Source organism: Bacillus rossius, chromosome 7 (genome assembly GCF_032445375.1).
Source record: "Bacillus rossius redtenbacheri isolate Brsri chromosome 7, Brsri_v3, whole genome shotgun sequence".
Classification (NCBI taxonomy): Eukaryota; Metazoa; Arthropoda; class Insecta; order Phasmatodea; family Bacillidae; genus Bacillus; species Bacillus rossius.
Window position 1 is genome coordinate 65,261,730 of NC_086335.1, and position 18,058 is coordinate 65,279,787.

The 18,058-nt window shown below is 40.2% G+C and overlaps 1 protein-coding gene across 5 annotated transcripts in view; it reads left to right on the forward strand.

The window, feature by feature from the left end:
- LOC134534230 (alpha-N-acetylgalactosaminidase) overlaps nucleotides 1–18,058 on the forward strand; it is a 61,205-nt gene that overhangs the window by 22,237 nt on the left and 20,910 nt on the right. The window contains exons 1-4 of one of the 5 annotated variants that reach the window (XM_063372502.1): nucleotides 9,446–9,539; nucleotides 10,551–10,731; nucleotides 13,723–13,897; nucleotides 17,725–17,899. In XM_063372502.1, coding sequence (XP_063228572.1) covers nucleotides 10,571–10,731; nucleotides 13,723–13,897; nucleotides 17,725–17,899 — 511 coding nt within the window. In that variant the 5' untranslated portion in view covers nucleotides 9,446–9,539; nucleotides 10,551–10,570. Of the gene's footprint in view, nucleotides 1–9,445; nucleotides 9,540–9,578; nucleotides 9,938–9,967; nucleotides 10,155–10,550; nucleotides 10,732–13,722; nucleotides 13,898–17,724; nucleotides 17,900–18,058 lie in introns of those variants that run through there. The other 4 variants (XM_063372503.1, XM_063372506.1, XM_063372504.1 and 1 more) reach the window with 4 other exon arrangements.

An 18,058-nucleotide genomic window follows, 5' to 3' on the forward strand; every position in this document is an offset into this window, starting at 1 on the left:
AAAAAAAAAAGTTATACTCTATCTTGTATTTAATTTAGTTTCTCTTTTGAACTTAAACTTTATAAACACTTTTGTAAGATTTCTTAAAATATTTTTTTATTTATTTAATCGTCAATCGTTACAATTTTTAAAATGTTTACATTAGTCAAAATTCCGCGCGTAGATTTTAGTGACTAGATGCACTCTCACACGAGCATACTATTGTGAGTGCCTAATTTTCCTTTTTAATTTAGTGAATTGTAATCTAAGTGTAAAAAAAAAGAAGGAAATACAATTTATTGTTATTATTATTATTTATGAAAAGGACCCTGGGGTAGTGGGAAACCCCTCCACCAAAGAAGTATCAAATCACAAGTCAGTAGCCAATGAGCCGGTGGCATTCGCCAGAGTGCCTAGGAGACTGTGGACCATCAAAACGTCAACGATAAAGTGACGTTTTCCTAAATACGTAAAACGATTGTGGATACACGGCTTAGTTATTTTTTTTTTAGGGCGAATCACAGTTGTTCTGTATTTAAGTTGTGTTGTTTTCTCTCGCATATGATCAAAACATTTTCTGCACAATTGAAATATTGCATTCAGTTATTCTTTTTGTGAACTATAAATAACTTAAATAGCTTTTGATTTTTCAATGATAAGTCTAAAATGCCCTTCTATGTACTCTATTTATAATGTACCAATTTAACTGATAAACTTAAATAGTGTTTTGTTCTTTTATGTATTGAGTGAAAAAAAAGCTTGGTTTGGTAATATTTCCGTTAAAATCACTGCTCGTAATTATCTATAATTAGAGACCGGAATAATTCGCAGATTCATTCGACGATAGGCTAGAATTAAAACACATATAACCTTTAGATGATTCTGCTATTGGCTTACTGTTCATCTGGACGAATCTCAAACAATTAAAAACTCTTAACCAAAGAAGGATCGAATCACAGACAAACCAGCTGAGACGACTCACAAGTCGGCAGCCAATGAACTTGCGCTATTTGCCCAAGTGTGCAGTCCATCCTGAAGGTCATCGAAACCGCGAATTTTTCTGACCCCTATCTATAATTAGGGACTGGAAAAATTCGCGGTTTCAATGACCACTAGGATAGACTCCACGATTCTCTATGTACTCGGGCAACTATCGCCTGGTCATTGGCTACCGACTCGGGACACCTGTTTACTGCGATTCTCATGATTCGATACATCTTTTGTTGAGTGTTTGCCATTGGCTCAGAGTCCTTCAGGTAAATTGCGGTCCAATCACTGACGCAGCATTAAGCTAAACGAGTTTGGATTCCAGCCTGTCTCGAAAGGAATCCGCGAATTTTTCCGGTCTCTATCTATAATTCATGACTGGCGAACAGGGTCTCACGTCGCAGTGTTACGCACAAGGTCTCCAGGCGACGGGACCTCCGAGATCGTGAACGTGATCCATGCCTGGTGTTGGGATCGAACCCCCGCGGCTATAGTGTTAGTGTTCTTTGGCGTCTCTGTTGGTCGTCTGTTCTCGAAGGCTGGCCACCCCATGGCTAGGGACCGGAAAAAATTCGCGGTTTCGATGACTTTCAGGATAGACTATACAGTCCTGTATATATACCAAGGAAAATAGCGCCAGTTCATTGGCTGCTGACCTGCGAGTCATCTCTACTGGTTTGCCTGTGATTCGATACTTCTTTGGTTGAGGGTTTCTCATTGGCCTGGAGCCGTGGAGACGAACACTGAGCTGATAGCAAAAGCTGCTTAAAGGTATAATTATGTGAATTCCAACGCATCACGAAAAAAATTCGCAAATTTTTCAGGTCTCTACCCATGGCTAGAGACCTGAAAAATTCGCGGGATCATTTCGTGTTATGGTAAAATTCAAATAATTATACCTTAGTGCTGCTTCTGCCATTGGTTCACTGTTAATCTGGAGGACTGAGGGCCAATTAGAGACCCTCAGTCATAGAAGAGTCGAATCACAGACCGCCCAGTCGAGACGACTCACAGGTCAGCAGCCAATGAACAGTTGGCATATGCCCGAGTGTCTAGAGGATATTGGAATCTATCCTGAAGGTCATTGAACCCGCGAATTTTTCCGGTCTCTATACCCATGGCCCGTCGCGGCCAGCGAACGCCGACCGCGCATCGATAAAAACAGGCCCAAGGACGCGAACCAGGGACCTCGGGAGGAACAGTGAAAGAAGGCCAGTTGCAAGCTCCCCCGGTTAGCCCGCGGCGAGCTGGTAACTGTGCCCGCTGCGCTGTCCGGCGACCCTGGGACTCGAAGGGAGACGGGGCAGCGTCCTGGAACGTGGGCGAAGCGAACCTCCAAGGCTGCCGGCTCGCCGCTGCTTAGTCACGCGGACGACAAAAGGCGTCGGTCCGCGCACAGCCAGATCGGCCCGGCAAGTCCTGCTACGTTCTGACATCACGCTGTCGTTGCAGACCGAAAAAAAAAAAAAATTCGTGGATCCATTTCTCGATGGGCTAGAAGTAGGGGAAGGCATTTTTCGCGAATAAAATCTGAACCCCTATTAGACTGCAACGAGGTATACCTACACCAGCGGTTTCTTCCTTGTAATTGTCTGGCGAGAGAAGTCGTTGCCTTTGTTTGACCGAGCCATACTCAGGATGCGTTTGCTTCCGCGCTGAATTACTGTGATTGGTGTTGGAACAATCGACATGTACTTGAGAAAAACTCACCCAATCACGAAAAACAGACGATGGTACAGTGTTTTAACTTTCAGCTAGTTACAGAATCTTTTCGCGAAATATGCATAGCCCTAGATAGAAGCCAAACACATTTTGTTTCCTTTTTTTATTTTCTGTTTAATATATTGGGCCACAATTCATCAGAAGGACTCTGGGCCAATCAACCTCAACGAAAGAAATATCCATTCACAAAGCAACCCGGATTACAAGTCTCACGAGTCAGTTTCAAACGAGCATGTGGCATTTGCAGGAGTACGTAGAAAATTGTGGAGTCCATCCTGGAGGTCTATGAAACAGCGAATTTTTACACTTCCTAGTTAACATTACGGACCTGGTAAGAAGCTAGACTACACAAACGTGTGTGTAGTCAAGTCGTCACGTGTTCATTGTCTGCTGCCTCATTTCACTCACTTTCTCTCTCTCTCTCTCTCTCTCTCTCTCTTCGGATCGCACGTGATTCGGTCAGATGTTTTTATAGGCGTTTGTCGTTTAGTCCTTCATAGTTTAAGACCGGAAAATTCGTGGATTAATTTCGTGATATGCTAAATGTGAAATAATTATACATTTTGCTCAGTTTCTGCTAATTGTTTGGCTGTTAATCTGGAGGTCGCTGGAGACAATAGAGTGATTTTTTAGTTTGAACTAAATTATTTATCAGCGACAGCATAATTTCGCTGACACTAATAAGACACTTCGTGTACACTAGAAAATTATGTTTTCAAAACAAAATGTCTTATTTGAGCCTACCTACCTATGCTGAAAAAAAATATTTAGTGATGGTCATATTTGTGTGTGTGTATGTATCAAGCTATATACTATATGGGGATTTTTTTTTGATACAATGGTATTTCCACTAGAACTATCTTTGATATTCGTAACTTTCTATCACGCCCATACTTCAAGACTGTGGAGTTTAGTCTGGTAGTGGGGCAGTGAAAAGTAACCGCGAAATGGAAGAGTGTGCAAAATATTAGCAAACATTTCTGCGAAAGGCCGCGCGACGTAACACCCTAAATTTAATTTTCTGCGGTTGGCCAAGGATTATAATTTTTTTTTTTAACGGCTTTCGCCGTTTCTGGCTGTTCGTCGTCGTTACTTTGCAAACGGCGATCGGGTTATGCCATTCTGCCCGCCGAAATAAACACCCGTGGGAGAGATCTTCGTTTCGCAACGCGTCCGCAGATTGGAGAGGACAAACCTGTATTTCCCCTAGCCCCCCTGACCCTACCTTTTTTAACAGTCTTCGGCGGTTTTACCCAGGTTCCCTGGCCGACCGGATCTGCCGCGAGACATCACCACCTTGAAGTCGTTAGACATGCCATAAACTAGAGACCTGTAAAATTCGCGATTTCAAATCCCTAAATGATAGACTCCATGATCCTCTATGAACTCGTGCAAATTACATCTGCTGATTGGTTACCGACTCGTAACACCGGTTGACTGGAATGACCGTGATTCGCTAATTCTTCTGTTAAAGATTTTTCATTGCCCCACAGTCCTTCAGATAAACTGTGGCCCAACCACTGAAGCAAGATAATGTCAAAAGTATCTGGACTCTATCCTATCGCGAAATAAATCCGCGAATTTTACAGGTCTCTAGCCATCACTAGAGACGAGGATTAGTAGGGGTATGCAGATATCGCGAAAAGATTTCGAGACTAGCTGTAAGTTAAAACACTGTAGCATCGTCTGTGTTTCGTCATTGGGTGAGTTTCAAGCACATACATATCGGTTATAACTATACCGCAATCACAGTAATTAAATGCGAAAGCAAACGCGTCCTGAATGGCTCAGTCGAATAAGGCAACGAGTTCTCTCGCAGACGGACGCCAATCACAAGGAAGAAACCACAGGTGCGGGTATACTTTGTTGCATTCTAATAGGAGTTCAGATCTTTTCGCGAAAAATGCCTACCCCTAACTGGATTAGTGACAGGGAAAATTCGTGGATTCATTTGGAATAAGCTATAACTAGGAACAGGTATTTTTTGCGGAAAAAAAATCGAACGCCTATTAGACTGCAACGAGGTATACCCGCACCAGCGGCCGTCTACCGAGAGTACCTAGTCGTTGCCTTATTTGACTAGGCCAGTCAGGACGCGTTTGCTTGCAAACTGGATTACGGTGATTGGCTGTTGTACCAATCAACATGTACAATGAAATCAACTCACCCAATCACGAAACACAGACATTACTACAGTGTTGTAATCCTCAGCTAGTCTCGGAATCTTTTCGCGAAACATGCATGCCCCTAGCGATAATTAGGGACTTGAAAAATTCGCGGGTTCGGTTACCTTTAGGATAGACTCCTCAGTCATCTGGACACTCAAGCTAATATAACTCGGTCATTGGCTGTTAAACATGTGAGAACGTATCCACTGGGTAGCCTGTGATAAGTCAAGCATTGGTTCAAGGTTTCAAACGAACCGTGAGTCAACTTGGAAAACTGAATTATATTCGCTAGAACTGTAGCTTTTCGCAAATTCAACACGCGAATTGTTCCAGTCTCCAATCATAGCTTTCGATCTTTGACTAGAGACCGGAAAAATTCGCGAATTCTTTTCGTGATGCGCTGGAATCCACATAATTATACCTTTAAGCTGCTTTTGCTATTAGCTCAGTGTTCGCCTCCACGGCTCTGGGCCAATGAGAAACCCTCAACCAAAGAAGTATCGAATCACAGGCAAACCAGTAGAAACGACTCGCAGGTCAGCAGCCGATGAACTGGCGCTATTTTCCTTGGTATATACAGGACTGTACAGTCTATCCTGAAGGTCATCGAAACCGCGAATTTTTCCGGTCCCTATCTTTGACGCACGAGGCGCAAACGTACCATACATTTCTCGCTGGCGTACCGTTGTTTCGTGCGCCCGGCGTCACGGGAAAAGGGGCGCCGATGACCTAACGTCCCCCCGCCCCCGGTGTTCTGCAACCGCCCGCGAACCGGGCGCAGAAAACCCGCTCGGCATCACGTGACCTTTTATCGGAGCGTGCCGGAGTTGTCTGCGCAAGCGCCGCGCGGGGTCGCCGTTGCCAAACCGCGGGTCCATCGCCGCCTCGGTGTGGATCCACGCTGGAAGGCTCGTTCACAGAGCTGCAGCGTTCGCCGATCAGGCTGGAGTGTATACCATTATACACCGTAATTTTGTTCTGTAAATGGAACAGAACTATTCATTTAAGTAGTATATAATTGTTAGGGACCGGAAAAATTCGCGGGTCCATAGTTCTACTTACACTCGGTCAAATGTGACCCACTCATTGGCTGCTGTCTTGTGAGACGTCCCAACGTAGCAGCATGTGATTCGATACAGCTTTGGTTGGGTGTTTCTCATTGGCCCAGAGTCATCCAGGTGAGTTGTGAGCCAATAACAGAGGCTGCATTGAGGTATAACTATTTGTATTTTAGCCTAACGCGAAATGTACTCGTGAATTTTTCCGGTCTCTAATAATTGTATGTCCTGCGGCAGGGTTGAGGTGGGGTGTTGAGGTGGCGGCTGCCATCTTGGATTGTGACATGACGGCTGCCATCTTGGCTTGTGACATGACGGCCGCCATCTTGGCCATCTTGGCCATCTAATGTCCAACATGGCGTAGCCATTTTCAAGTGAAACACGGACGTTCTATAGCTAGGGGCATGCAGATATCGCGAAAAGATTTCGAGACTAGGCTTGCTGTAAGTTAAAACACTGTAGCATCGTCTGTGTTTCGTCATTGGGTGAGTTTCTACCACATACATATCGATTATAACTACACCAATCACAGTAATTAAATGCGAATCACAGTAATTAAACGCTTCCTGAATGGCTCAGTCGAATAAGGCAACGAGTTCTCTCGCAGACGGACGCCAATCACAAGGAAGAAACCACAGGTGGGGCATACTTTGTTGCATTCTAATAGGAGTTCAGATCTTTTAGCGAAAAATGCCTGCCCCTATCTATAGCACAATAGGTGTGTTCTCGCTGTCCCAGCCAAGTGCGATTAAAGCACCTCTCGCCGAACACAGCCATCAAATAAAATTATGTCCATTTTTTTTTGCGAAAAAAATTCTGAACGCACGTTATACTGCATTGTGCCCAGCGTCTTCCTTGTAATTGGTCGACAGTCTGCAAAGTAAGCCATCGCATTACTTGGCCGGGCCAATCAGGACGCGTTTGCTTCCGCGCTGGATGGCTGTGGTTCGTGTACGAACAGTGAACATGTACCTGAAAGAAATTCCGACAATGACGAGGCACAGACGATGATGATGTACGGTATGTTACCTCTCAGCTAGTCTGGGAATATTTTCGCAAAAAATGCGCGGCCCTGAAAGTGTGCACAACCTTAAAAAGTGCCAGGGACGTCGGAACAGGGGGGGCAGCAGGGGCGAGTCGCCCCCGTGCTGTTATGCATGGGGGGGAGGGGGGGGCCGAGAGTAGCATTTCGCCCCCCCTCCTTTTCCCAGAATAAATGTTTGGTCCTAGTAGTAGGTATTCTTCTCAACCAGTAGTTACAAACGTTGCATTGGTGATCACATAATCAAATTTATGATTATCCATATACTGTAAAATGATTGCAAATTCATAGGTGGTATTTTATTTAAATTGTACTACACCTACTGTCAGAGCAGTATTAAATACATACTACGTCATAAAATTCTTGGAATGGTATATTTAATATTTTGGTGTGGTAACCCGTTAAATAGCACAATTTTACATTTAAAATTCCAAATTTTTCCGGGGGAGGCCCCCAGACCCCCGCTCTAGGACTGAGGTAAGTGTAATAGGTACATCTTTTCGCCCCCCCCCCCCTCATGAAAACGTTCCGACGTCCCTGCAAAGTGTGCTGAACGTAAGGGCGTATCCGGAGGCGCAAGGGCAGCCCTTTAGAATTTGTTCAAAATATATAAATATAAAGAGCAAGGTCATGATATTAGAGAAAACATTCGTAACTAATCCTTACAAACTATGATAATTTTTAAAAATATTTTTTTTTTTGGCACCACAAAACCTTCTCTCCCTTAAAAGAGGCGTAATTTTGAAAAATACCCCACCATTTCCTGTTTTGATTTGGATACCCCTTTGTGTCGAAGTTTCTCGTCAAAAATGTGTGTATGTATATAGGAATCAGTTTTCTACGAGAGAGAAACAAGCGGAGAACCACGAAGCCAGGCGTGGCACGCACCGTGACGACCAGAAACGACGGTTACGAAAAACTTTCGTTTTCGCCCGGGTTCCTTCACGAGCCTCTAACATATTACAAGATGAAGGATGGCAAGGAGATTGGGGGAGGAAATGGAAGCGGGCTCATTTTAAATTGCTTGGGAGTGAAATGGCAGGGCTAGCTACGAAAACAGTTAATCATTTTTTTAACGGTTTGGGTTAATTGGGTAATTTTTCTTTCCTCCGGCGCCTTCCTACCTAAACCCCTCCTGTACTCCCGGGGTGTATTGCACACCTCGATACGCAATCACAGGTTGTTTGAGGGTTGGGAAGGGGGGAGACAAAGACTGCATCACGAAGTCCGTTTACAGTACTGTGTAGTGCTCCTAGCCAGTTGAAATCGGGGAGGGGCACGGGGTACGGCCTGTGTTGACAAACGTCGGGTTGCAAGCTGTGGCATTTTCGGAGCTTTCACGGCTTTCTAGATCACGAAACGGAACAAAGCGTTGAATCGTGTCCCGAGCCTCAACCCACAAACGCCGTCGTGCACTCACGTTTCTTTCAGTATAGAACAGGGACGTGCCAATTATACTACGGCCCAACTGTGGGTTAGGATGTAGGGTAAAATGAGGGGGAGGGGGGGGGGGGAGAGCGTGAAACAGACTATTCTATGGGTGGAAGGAAGATGGCGTCACAATTTCATTAGCTGAACACCATCGTTGGTTTTGATGTGCAATATTATTGAGAGAAAAAAAGATTCTGTTTTTGTTAACAAAAATAGAAACAGTTTTATATTTTTAAATCTTGCACAAAACGTTTTTGCGGTTTGTAAATCATTTGCGTGAATTATTATTTGTAACTGTAATTTTTAAAGTTTTTATAATCAAAACGTAATGATGAATTATTGTCTTATAGTATTAAAAGTAGCATATACATTAAGCTTTACAACAAGTCACCTTGACCTTTGAATATATATAGAGTTGAACTAAAAGAGAGAGAGAGAGAGAGAGGGGGGGAGGGAGAGAGAGAGAGTGAGAGAGGGGGAGAGAGGGGGAGGGTGAGAGAGAGAGAGGGAGGAAGAGAGAGAAAGAGAGGGAGGGAGGGAGAGAGAGAGAGAGAGTGTGTGTGTGTGTCAGCGGGGCTGATACTCTTTATCTTTAAAACTTTATTTGGAGGTAGACAAGATTGCATACCAGTATACATTTGAACTTCTTTTTCATTGTTTAGTAGAGAGTTTTGACACATCCCCAAGGTAAATAAAAGCAACAAAAACATTTAAAAAAAAAGTTAAAAATGGCGAAATGGCCCAATCGCATGTGATCCAGAGGGAAAGTAAAATGGTTCACAGGTTTGGAGTGTATCCTGATGCCAGATAACGATAATTTTGCAAGTCTCCGAAATAAATGGTCTCTTAACTTATTGCTACTGTTCATTTGCCGCAAATGGTATACAACTCTAGAACATTGGTAAATGAGAGATAAATCTGTAAATGATATTAGTAGAATAAATTCGAAACGAAACTTTTTGAAGCGAAAAGAATGAAATTCTCCCTATCGGTGACTTTGGGTTTATAAAGTTGGTACTAGGATGAAATCGGTTATTTATTTATTATTTTGAAATATTTGTTACGTTCAGGTTCAGTACAAATACCGACCCCCGTGGCGTAGTCGGTTGCACAACGGCTTACGGTGCGAGGGGTTCTGGGTTCGAGTCCCGGGTAAGGCATGATTGTTAATCTACGTACGGATATTTGATTGATGATATGTTATCAAAAGGCGTCGACTAATAAAAGGCATCTAGTGCTGTTGTGGGCAGAAGCCGATAACCATTCAACCAAAATTAAAAATTAATTCAATTGAAAAAAGCGCCTGTGTAGTGTAACCTGATTGTATGTTCTGATTTGGTTGGGACAGACTACCGGAACTTGTGAGTTATTTTCCCCGCGCTGTATCACACTTTAGCATCTAACTAAACGCACATGGGTGTTTTAAGAATTGAGGTTAAGTACGTGACGTATCGTTCGACCGCGCGGTGGAAGTTATGTATTCACATCACGTTTTAACTTGTGATAAGAATTTGTCACACAGTAGGTGGCACTTTGTGTCCTCGTTCTACGTAAGTACCGTGTACTTTCACTTTGTAGGAACTTGTAAATATAGATCTTATTGCAGTGCATTGCGTAAAATGCAGCAGACTGTGAACAAGAATTTTCCTACATAAGAGTCTGAGGGTATCTGCTGCAAGGGATTGTAAATAGGAATATAATCAGTCCTACCTTAAGTACGAGCAAAACAAGCCGTAGCTGCATAAAGGTTAACTCCAGAGGTCCGTTGTAAGTTCTTGGCTCCATGATTGGTCCTATTCTTTTTTGACAGGCCAATATTGATAATGGGTCTCATTAAGTTTATATCTACTAGGAATCATGTTTAATGTTCAGAGAAGTAATTTTTTTTTTTTAAATTATGTATAAGGTTTCATGAAGGAGTAATAAGGCAACTACAGTTTTTCTCATGCTGGAAGTGTTGGTTATGCCACTTGTTATAGTACGCCCATGGAACTGGGGCATGGGTGAAAGTGATTTGAAGCAGCTGCACAAGGCTCTGTGGGCCAGTGTGGTTGGAGCGTCGAGTACGGACGGTCCTCACACTCTCTCTTCCCGCCGGCTCGTGTGAGAAACTGTGCCATGAGTGAAGCAGGTAAATCAAACAGGTAATCAAACTGATTACAGATATTCGCCTGCCCCTCGAGATGAAGTACGGTGCGTTGTTCGTCGCGGTGTTTTGCACGGCGCTGACCGGAGTGGTGGGTCTCGAGAATGGAGTGGCGCGCACGCCCCCAATGGGGTGGCTGTCCTGGGAGAGGTTCAGGTGCAACACGGACTGCAAGAACGATCCGGAGAACTGCATCAGGTGAGTCATTTCACGACGTAGTTCATTTACTCCGACTATTTTAGGGCGTGTGAGGTGATTAATTGGACGGTCTCCGGGTAAAAGGTAACAAGTCAAGAATTCACTTTTTGCAGGCGAAACAAAAAACTCTTAGATAAAAATTGAATTTAAATACTTGAATTTGTCTTGCATTATTCTTTTATTTACCAACATATTTATCAACATAGTTGCCAATGATTAAAAATGCATTACATATTCTAAGTACGGTATACTTAAGAGTTTATTGCTGGAATAAACTAAAAATCACCAAAATGTGACTTGTTAAGTACCTTTTACCCGGAGACAGTCCAATTATACTGAAACTTTAAGCCACATTAAACTAACTAGCCAATAAACTCAAGTTTTAAAAAATACATCAATTATTTCCTATGTATTTAGTATATCTGTTCTTTCATTTTTTAACATCTAATATAGTTAGGCATTTCTGTTTTTTTTAACATTTTTGTTCTTGCGTATGTGCAACCTATGATGGTTTAATAATGTTTTTTGAATTAAATATGGCTAATTTTTAGGCTACTTACAAAAATTTAACATTTAAAATAGTTTCAGTTGAACCAAAGATAAGTTCGGATTAGTTTTTTTTAAATTTCCTCATTTAACATATTTTAGCTTTGTGCTGTCATAACTGATTGTTTATCATACCATTTATTCATCCCGTTCCCCCCAATAGTCCTATGCAGACTTTTTCTTGGAAAGTGTTCAGACAGGTGTGAATGTACACTATGTAATATCTTCTGAACCTGCCTTGGATGGGAACTATATTCAATTAATAATGGTGTATCTGCATTGTCATGATCTTTTTTAAAACTAATCCTCGAAAAAAAAAGTTTCTACATTACTGCAAATTAATGGATGTCAACATTCTCTGTTGTACATGCAGTAAGTTGGCATAGAAAAGTAGGATGTTTTTAAATGTGTTATCAATAATGTAAATCTGTGAATTAGTGGATACAGGGATTGGTTATTTTTTTTTTAAATTAAAATTAATAACTGTAAAACTAATACATAAGTACCTATATTTATAAAAATATTGATTTTTTTTTTTAATGGATAAAAGCTATTACCTCCACATCAATTGTGATTGTGACAAGCAGCAGAATGATGCACATTGATAAATTATATATTACAATTCTTCTCAAAATGTTTAACCGAATGTGAACCAACCTGTTCAGATCCTCACGTGGTTGTGCTCAGATGTGATTCATGCCACAGTCTCTGCAATCAGAACAACTCACCACACAGACTGAATGCCTGTTGGTCATTTTATTTTCTTGTCATTACTTCTATTTCATGGCTTTCCTGCACATTTATCTCGATAGCGCTATTGCATGTTATGTCCCGTCTCAAATTTGAGCTATAAATATTCACTAAAAAAAGTCTCTCAAGTGTCCATAATTATTATCAGGGATGAGTATAATTTTATAGCTTGATGTTTAATGCCCAATAACAATAGCAAAAGAGCTATCGGAAAAAATTTACAGGGGAAAAAAATCCCTTAATTAATAGTAATGATAATAAAATGAAATAACTAACAATAAATTTTGAGACTGAGACCTAAGGTAATATTGCCAGATAATAAGTGTAAGTGGTTTAGTGTCTAAGAACCTTTTCAAATCTTTCCCTAAGACTGATTGAACAAGTGAATATAAATATTTTAAGCTGTCTATGTTTTGGAAAGTGGTCCGAGGATGGAGAATGTTGAAGTGTGTACAGCTTCTATAGAAAGTAGCCTTCTCACTTTCGTTGAAAAAGTGGTTGTCTTTGTTTCTAGGTTTCCTTAAGAAGGGAATTGTGGAAGTGTGCATGTGTACTGTTTGGGACATATATTTTTTCCGTGTCCTCTTCAGTATTGGTTTTACGTAGGTAACTGCCATGAGTTGTTTCTATTTCTCTTTTTAGTCAATCACACTCAAATTATGACCGAATGCAATCTCATATTCTTATTAAACATAGTGTTAGCATCAATATTAAACAATAGCTGACCAAACAGTAGGCGTAGTTGGGTTGGCGCTAGTAAAATTCAGGTTGGTGGGCAGGATTTTGCAAAGAATAAACAAAAAATTTCAGCACCTATTTTATTCTTTATGGAAAATAAACAAAAAGATAAATATTGAAGTAAAGAGGGGGTGTTTTTTTTTAGCATATGATAGCTGGGATCAGGCTGTTTCATTAAGTATTAATTAAAATTTATTTGAGTGTTTTGTTACCTATCTAAAAAAAATTATGTAACTCCATAGGTATGAAATAATGTAAATATTACAAGGCGTTCATCTCATTAAGGTTTTATATCTGTTTTGGCATTCCTGAGTAATCTGTGAAAGGAAACACATGTTAGTGAAATTGATTTTTTTAAATTATCGGTACTTACGTATTAACGCCACCGCAGCTACCTTTAAATATTGTGGACGGTTTGTTGTGTTTAGTATAGCAACATTAAAAATACTGTGATATCATGTGAACTTTTTGGTTGTGTCAGGATAGCCACATCTTAAATTGGTAGAGACCGGAAAAATTCGCGAATTTATTTCGCGATAGGCTAATATACAAATAGTTATACCTCAGTGCTGCCTCTGCTATTGGCTCACTAACTCATCTGGATGACGCTGGGCCAATGAGAAACACCCGACCAAAGCTTTATCGAATCACAGGCCGCTTCGTTGGGATGTTTCACAAGACAGCAGGCAATGAGTGGGTGACTTTTTGACAGAGTGTACGTAGAACTATGGAGTTCATCCCGCAGGTCGTTAAACCCGCAAATTTTTCATGTCTCTATAAATTGGTAATTCCTCAGCAACCATAATAAATATTTTATAGTTTTTTTTTAATGTAGATATACTAACCCAACCAACCGTCCACACTATTTAAAGGTAGCTGCGGTGGCGTTAATACGTAAGTACAGAATCATCTTTTGTGTGGGGGAAAAAAGGGTTCGGTTGTGGCGTGTTCCGCCAGCGACCGCCTGTTCCGGACCATGACGGACCTGGTGGTTTCGGAAGGCTACGCGGCCGCCGGCTACCAGTACATTAACATAGACGACTGTTGGCTGGAGAAGGAGCGCAACTTCCGCGGGGAGCTGCAGCCCGACAGGGAGAGGTTCCCCTACGGCCTGCGGAACCTCGCCGACTATGTGAGTGCAGCTTTCGCACCGAGCAGGGCTGCAGGGGGTTGTCTGTAAGGTCGGTTCACGGACGATAATTTCACGTGATGACGTCATAACAAACCATTGATGAAAAACTGCATACTTTTTAATTTTCAAATATTATTTACAGTTTTTTGCAAATTTAATTTAAATGATTTGTTTAAATATAAATCACGAACAATTAGTTAAAAAAACCCTCCTTAACCTGTTTGATATAACAGAAGATCTTTCTCGCACGGTGTTTTGGCCGGTTCTTGCACGCTCGGCTCAGGCGGAACGTGACCCTTTTTTCGTGCGTGCAGCCCGGCGTTCGTCGTTTATAAGACAGTTATCGCGTCAAAAAAGAAAATTGCCGCATGATTGACATCTGCAGTAACGGAAGGATGATTGATGTGCTGAATTATTTTACCAGATTATTAAAATTAATTATCAATAGGGACAAGATTGATTAAATGGTGAATTGTGATGTAGCCGAATTAACACAGAAAAGCAAATCACGAGGCACTATATAACACAGAAATGAAAATTAAAATCTACTCAAAGCATTGAAATTAAACGGGGAAAAAAAAATATCAAACAGCATTTTTAATCAAAAATTCAGCTCAGATTACAAAAAAAGTAATCTTTTACTTTATTAAATTCAATGAATGTAGATTATTTAGCATGGATAGTATAAAAAGAGAATGGAAAATTTTTTTACCTTTTTTTATATTGTTACTGTTATTAGTAAAATTTTTTTAATTAAGACATTGGTACATTTTTCAAATGCACGTATCCTTGCTGTTTTATTTGTATTGTTCCCAGTAGTTTTACATGCTTATTACAAATTGTTATATTGTTAAAGTGCATCATGTTTCAGTCAAAATGACATTGTTTTGGTAAAGTAAGTATCATTGAAAAAGTTAGTGTCGTATTTGTTGAAAATGGTGCTATCTTTATTAAATAATAAACAGAGTTCATAAAAAATAAAAACAATAACACGGAAATCACCTGTTTTAATAAAAAAAATTGCCTGTAAAATAGAACCATAAAATCTTGTCTCTAATTATCATATTAAAAAAAATATAACATAAATATATTTTAAAAAATGCTTCTATAGATGCAGCCATACCAAAATATATAAAAACTAAGCTTATTTTCTGGGGTTTCCTTTTTAGTGTTTAAACTACAAGTATGTAACATGAATCTTGTGAAAGGTTATTCAGCATGAAGTTGTCCCTGAGTAGAAACCCAGGAATCTCGTGAATTCATTGAATGTCTGTATATGAAGGTCACCATTATATTTGCCCAGATTTTGTCTTCCATTGCCTGATTAATTTGAATGGAAATTTTCTCTGTTCATATGTGCTACATGTGATTCATTTACTTTACTGAACCCTGGTAATTTATTGGGTCATGGTCGTAGAGGGGCATGTCAAAATAGTGGCTGCCCAATCACCAACTCAGCCCAAGAAAACTTGAGCCTTTCAACCTTCTAGCTTGCAAAGAAATAAATCCGCCAAATTTTTATTTCCCAAACAAGGTTTTGATAAATTAATTACATATTTTGAAGGGCACTGAGACAAATCTTGTTTGTGTTTATTGCCACTAATGAGGTCACGAGTAACCAATTAGACATACATCAGGTACTTCTTCCTCGCCAGGACTCTGTGCGAGTGTTTGCGCGTGCACGAGGGCAGTTGTGTGACAGTGGTGTGCACCGGGCGTGGCGGTCAGGAACGGAAGTTGTTAGCACCAATTTTTTTTCACCTTGAGTTGAATGGCAACAAGGTCATGGCTATAATATACGGTGTTCTTGTACGGAAGCAAACATTTTCACTTGTTCCCTTTACAGATGATGATTATAATATTGGTGTCTGAATTTGCCATTAGTGGTGATAGGCAGCCAACTGAAGTAAATTTGTGTAATCTTGTGTAAAGAATTACAACGGTGGTTAATACAATTTGCACAGTCAAATTTTTATCTTGAAGCCTAGAAGCTGGGTAGCTTTTGATTAACGTGTGGTTTTAAGGATAGAAAAAATGATTAAAATATGTCCAGGATAGCTAAATTAATGCCTCACTGTGTTTTATTTTATTTATTATATTTTGTTTTGTAGTTATGTTCACTATATATAAGGAGTTTCAACTGCAGTATTAAATAAGCTTTGTTTGGTGACATGTGTGAGTTTGAACATAAATTATAATTCTGTAATGGTAAAGTTACAACAACCTTATGTCCATTTAGATGGAAATTAATTGTCCTCATATTTTAAGTTTAATTAATAATTGATTCAAAATAATGAATGAGGTAACGTGGTTGAAATGAGGTAGGTATTTCTGTGGAGCCAGCTGTGTGGTCAGAGAACCAAGTTCCTTTTTCTGCCTGAAGAGAGTATGAGTTGAGTTAGGGGAGAAAACTCGCAACACCCCAAATAAACCCCTTATGCCATAGCCCAAAGTTCTGTCTGCCACATGACCAACTTGAAAAAATTATTTTCCATTAAGTTCACATCCATTGATTAAACTGAGAGACACAGTCCTGGAAGGTTACTAACTTTCACAATAGGTACTCTGTGACATGTTACTGACATTTTCGGATTTCATTGAGAGTTTTAATGGCTGACCAAAAAGTTAGAGCCTGGCAATAAGTTGCATAGGTAAAATCACAGTTTCTGTACCATCTCTTTGTCATTGAGGCAACTTCGGAGATCCAAATCCTGTGTAAAGAACTATTGTTTAGATCTTGGCTCTTCATTGAGCAATCTAATAGTTTTGCATAATTTTTTTTTCTTCAGTATTTTGCTGTCTGCCACGTAAATGTCTGTTGATCTCTCCATCCATGTAATCAATGAAGCATTGAAATTCTGAATGTCAGCTATAATGTCAAGATATTTTGCCAGTTAGCCTAACACACTAATTTAGTCACAGCTGTGCAATTAAATAAGATTAAAGATTGACCATTATCATCAATTATTTAACATAGACTTCTGAAATTTGTGGAATAATTTTTTTTTCCATATGTTTAATTTTGCCAGAAGAATACGGATGAAAATAAAAAGCATTGCCATTAATTTTTGCTTATGCTATCCATTTGCATGCATTGCAGCTAATCTAAACATTGTGTAATCACTTCTGATGTCATTCCTGACTACAGCAACATAGAATTCTACTTAAAAATAGCATGTATTATAATTTTCTTAACTAGAGAACAAGAAGTTTGAAATCATAATGCCTTTTCAGTGGAAAGAAAACACTGGGTAATGATTTAAAATTTTTGCGATTAGCTGGAATGCACTGTCATAATGCTACGATTGTCTTCACGTTAGTTCTATTGCTTGGGACAAGAGTTTATGGTTAATTGAGATAAAACAAAAATGAAACCAAAATGCATGTTCACCAATATGCAACTTAAAATATCATGTTCATGTAGCACTGGAATGTAACTTAAATTATGATAGTAAACAGCATTAATCATTTTCAGACTCCTATTGCCTTCCGATTTATTTATATTGTTCTGATAAAACCTTTGATAGACAGGTTCATCACAATTACTTTACTCTCAAAAATGCAGCACAGTGAAAATTACACTTTTATGATGAAATAATAATTAAGAAGCATTTTATCATTACATTTGATGAGAACCGTGCTATTTTTTTTTGTTATAAATAAACATAATGTTTTAAAATAAAACCATAAAATCTTGTCTCTCTCTCTCTATTGCGTGCAGTGTTACACCCTTGTCTTACCCAAAATCCTTGCCTTAGACCTGTGTTGTGTTCAGGCAAGCTAGTTTCCACCTCTCAGTTACCATTGCCCCTGTTTTCTGCATGGAGGTTCATGCAAAAGGTCTCAAGTTCGGCATCTACGAGGACTTTGGGAACTACACGTGCGCCGGCTACCCGGGCATCCTGGGCTACCTGGAGACGGACGCCAACACCTTCGCCAGCTGGGACGTGGACTACGTGAAGCTGGACGGCTGCTACTCCCACCCCCGCGACATGGACCGCGGTGAGCCGTTCTCTGCCAACCGGCTGAAGTCAGTCGCTTCAAACATTTTCAACATCAGTTCCCTTCTCCCTGTGTCAGGGACGTAACTAGACTACTTTCCACCCGGGGCAAGACCAAAAAACCAACCAAACCAATACCTCATGTTGCCACCACATATTA